The sequence below is a fragment of the Herpailurus yagouaroundi genome, unplaced genomic scaffold (genome assembly GCF_014898765.1).
Source record: "Herpailurus yagouaroundi ecotype Mexico unplaced genomic scaffold, PumYag 202, whole genome shotgun sequence".
NCBI lineage: Eukaryota > Metazoa > Chordata > Mammalia > Carnivora > Felidae > Herpailurus > Herpailurus yagouaroundi.
In genome coordinates this window covers 804560-807656 of record NW_024412433.1, presented here as the reverse complement: position 1 = coordinate 807656, position 3097 = coordinate 804560, and the positions used below count along the sequence as shown (strand labels likewise).

Genomic DNA, 3097 nt, shown 5'->3' with positions numbered 1-3097 from the left:
AGGGAGACCCCGGGGCCACAGGAAGGGAGACCCCAGGGCCACAGGAAAGGAGAGCCGGGGGCCACAGAGGGGAGACCCAGGTCTTTGAGAAGAAGGTGGCTCCGGGGCAGGAAGGGACAATAATGTCACCTGCTGTTAGACTTACAGCACTGGATGTGATCCAGGCAGAGGAAGCCGCTGGGCCAAGGGCTGAGAAGTGGCTGCTTGCATCTGTTGTCCCCTATGGACGGGGCAAGGCCTCAGGAAGCCACTGGCCATGAAGCTGGAGGGCAGAGCCAGGGTCAGGGTGAGGGTCTTGAATGCTGAACTCTCATTCTGCACTTGGCTCCAGAGACAGTGGGGGCCACCAAAGGCTCTAGAGCAGAAGAGAAGCGTCTGGTCAGACAAGGGACCAAGGCCCACTCAGACAGAGGCGGCCACAGCACAGGAGGGATCTGGACACCGCCTGGACATCTTCGGGGCCCACGTATGCTCTGGGCTTTGTTCTCTGCTCTGACAACCCCTCCCCCCAACGCCCGACTCTTCTCCAGACTCTCTGAGCAGACGCTGCTGGTGGAGAAGCTCACAGAACAAAACTCGAAGAAGGAGAGAACCATCTCTTCCCTCAAAATGGATGTCCAGAAACTGGTGCGTGGGGCTGAGAAGAGGCAGGTGCAGGGCGGGGGTCCATCTGCCGGCCCCGCTGAGGAGTCTGCCCCGGCCGCAGGAGTCCCGGCGCAGCGGAGGCCAGCGGGCAGCGGACACTCTGGAGGACCAAGTTGAAGCCCTACAGCGTGTCTTGAAGAGCATCACAGAGGTGCTGGCCCATCTTGGTCCTTCCTGCGGTAAAGCAGAGCATGAACCGTAGGATCCCGATGGTCCCAGCTGAGCCCTGACGTCGTGATCTGGAAGGTCCCCATGTGGCCACAGCCCTGAGCTCTCTCCCCTCCGTCCCTTCCTCTCTGAACCCTGAAGGTGGCCCAGGAAGACGCAGGGTGCCTGGAGCGGGCGTGCAGCAGCGGTCCCGAAGCTCAGGAGGCACAGGGCCAAGTGCGGAGGCCCGGGAGCTCTGCGTCCCCCCACCGCGGGGTGTCCCCACCGCGGGCCCGCGCCCTGGACGCCCTGCACCCCGCACTGCAGGCTGTGCACGCGGCTATCGAGAGGTGGCGGCTGCTGGAGCAGGTGGGCGGCCTCAGTCCACAGGGGCCCCGGAGGCGAAGCAGTGGCCTGGTCTCCACCAGGCGCGGCTTTGAAACCCAGGCCGGAAGTGCCATTACAGAGCCTGCTGGTGGCTCGCCCTGGGGCCACAGGAAGGGGGACCCGGGTGCCCCAGACGGGAGCCAGGGGTCTTTGAGAGGAAGGGTCTCCGCGTGGCCTGCCCCCAAGCCCTACAGTCCCAGGGAGGGGGTCCCCATCTTAAGTGTATCTTTTCTGGGGGAGTCTGTGGTCAAGGCCTACGCAGGCCGGAGTGACTCATGCCGCACCCGCTCCTCGGGGCAGGAGCTGCGCCTGCAGCTGGGGTCCTCCCAGGCGGCGGCAGCCAGGCTCCGGGAGCAGCTGTCGGAGGCCCAGCGGGAGCTGCAGGCCGCAAGGAGGCTCCTACAGGAGCAGGCGCAGGAGCAGGTGCGGGAGTCCGAGGACCTCCTGCGCGAGCTGGAGGCGCAGAGCCGCGAGGCACAGCGCTGCAGGGCGTCCAGCGAGGTCTTGCAAAGGTGACCGGAGGGCTGAGCCCTTGTGCGGGGACAAGGCCAGGCCAAGGGAGGTGGCCTTGCCAGGAGCAGTTTCTGTCCTGGGGATGGGACCCTCTTTGTGGCCTGAGGGCAGGCCTTATGGGGGAAGGGACCTCCCCGGGGAGGCCCCTTCTCTGCTCGGCCTGACTGCCCTCAGTGCTGAGACAGGAGGTCTGAGGAAAACAGAGCCCCAGCCCTCCTCCAGAGGCGCCCAGGGAAAGACCAGCAGAGGAGCTGGCCTGGTGGGGGCATGGCACCACAGGGGGCTGTGGAGGGCTCCCTGGAGGGTGGACGCCTTCCCAGGGGCAGATGGGAGCAGAGGTGGGAGGGCAAAACCGCGAGAGCAGGGTGAGGTTGATGTGGGCCATCACTCGGAGGAGCAGAGGGCCGTGGGGCCCTGGGGGCGTTTAGCAGGGGCACGGCCTTCTAAACCCATGGCTTGGAAGGGCTGGTCTGGCTGCTGGCGGCCAAGCTGCAGCATCCGGGGACAGGTGGGCAGGCCAGGGTGGGGCCCCCTGTGTAGGGAGGAGGAGGGGCCAGATCCAAGGGGCACTCGGGAAATGGAAGCTTCAGGGGCGAGGGCCCGAGGGGGAGCAGCTAAGATTCAGATTCCCGGATGATGGGTGGCAGCGGAGAGGGCTCAGGGATGGGTCAGCCAGCGAGCACAGCTTTGCACAGGTGCTAGATCTCAAGGGCCTGGGGCCCCCATCAGGGCGAGGTGAACAGGACAAGCCGATGTGGAGTTTGGGGAGATACCAGGCAGAGGAGGGGACCCTTCCTTCCAGCTGAGTTCTGCAAGGACTAGCTGAGCTTGGACCGTGGTGGCTGAGGGCTGAGCACGGGACGTACCAGGCAGCAAGACCCCTGGTTGCTTTCAGGCCCGCACAACCTCCAGGAGGGGACAGGCCCACCCGGGGCCACCCCAGTATGGAAGGCTGGCTGGGGCTGGGGACGCTTGGGTCTCTCTTGCTCCCCACCTCGCTTCCCCAGGCTGCTGCCCTGAGCGGCCCCCCGGGGTCAGGTGCCCACCTTGCCCTGTCCGTGCTCCTGGCACCCGGCCAAGGCTTGACTATGCCCAGTGAGGGTCCCTCGGCTCCCCTTCCCTGGACCCATGTCCTGGGGCTGCCCCAACCTCTGCCTCCCCTGCTCCCAGAGAGAAAAGGGCTCTGGAAACGGCGGTGGAGGAGATGAGAGGGAAGGCGGCCTGTGCAGACGCAGAGAAGCAGAGGCTAGAAGCCGAGAACACGGAGCTGCACAGGAGCCTCCTGCTGTGGGCGGAACAGAAGGAAGAGCTGGTGCAGCAGGGCGAGCGGGGCCGCAGGGAGCTGGAGACCAGGTGGGCGGGGCCGCGGGGAGCCGGAGACCAGGTGGGCGGGGCCGCGGGGAGC

The 3097-nt window shown here is 66.2% G+C and overlaps 1 protein-coding gene across 1 annotated transcript in view; it reads left to right on the top strand.

Annotated features, from left to right (window-relative positions):
* CROCC2 (ciliary rootlet coiled-coil, rootletin family member 2) overlaps window positions 1-3097 on the top strand; it is a 72268-nt gene that overhangs the window by 23853 nt on the left and 45318 nt on the right. The window contains exons 8-12 of the mRNA XM_040450333.1: window positions 531-627; window positions 707-796; window positions 955-1161; window positions 1480-1691; window positions 2863-3045. Coding sequence (XP_040306267.1) covers window positions 531-627; window positions 707-796; window positions 955-1161; window positions 1480-1691; window positions 2863-3045 — 789 coding nt within the window. The remainder of the gene's footprint in view (window positions 1-530; window positions 628-706; window positions 797-954; window positions 1162-1479; window positions 1692-2862; window positions 3046-3097) is intronic.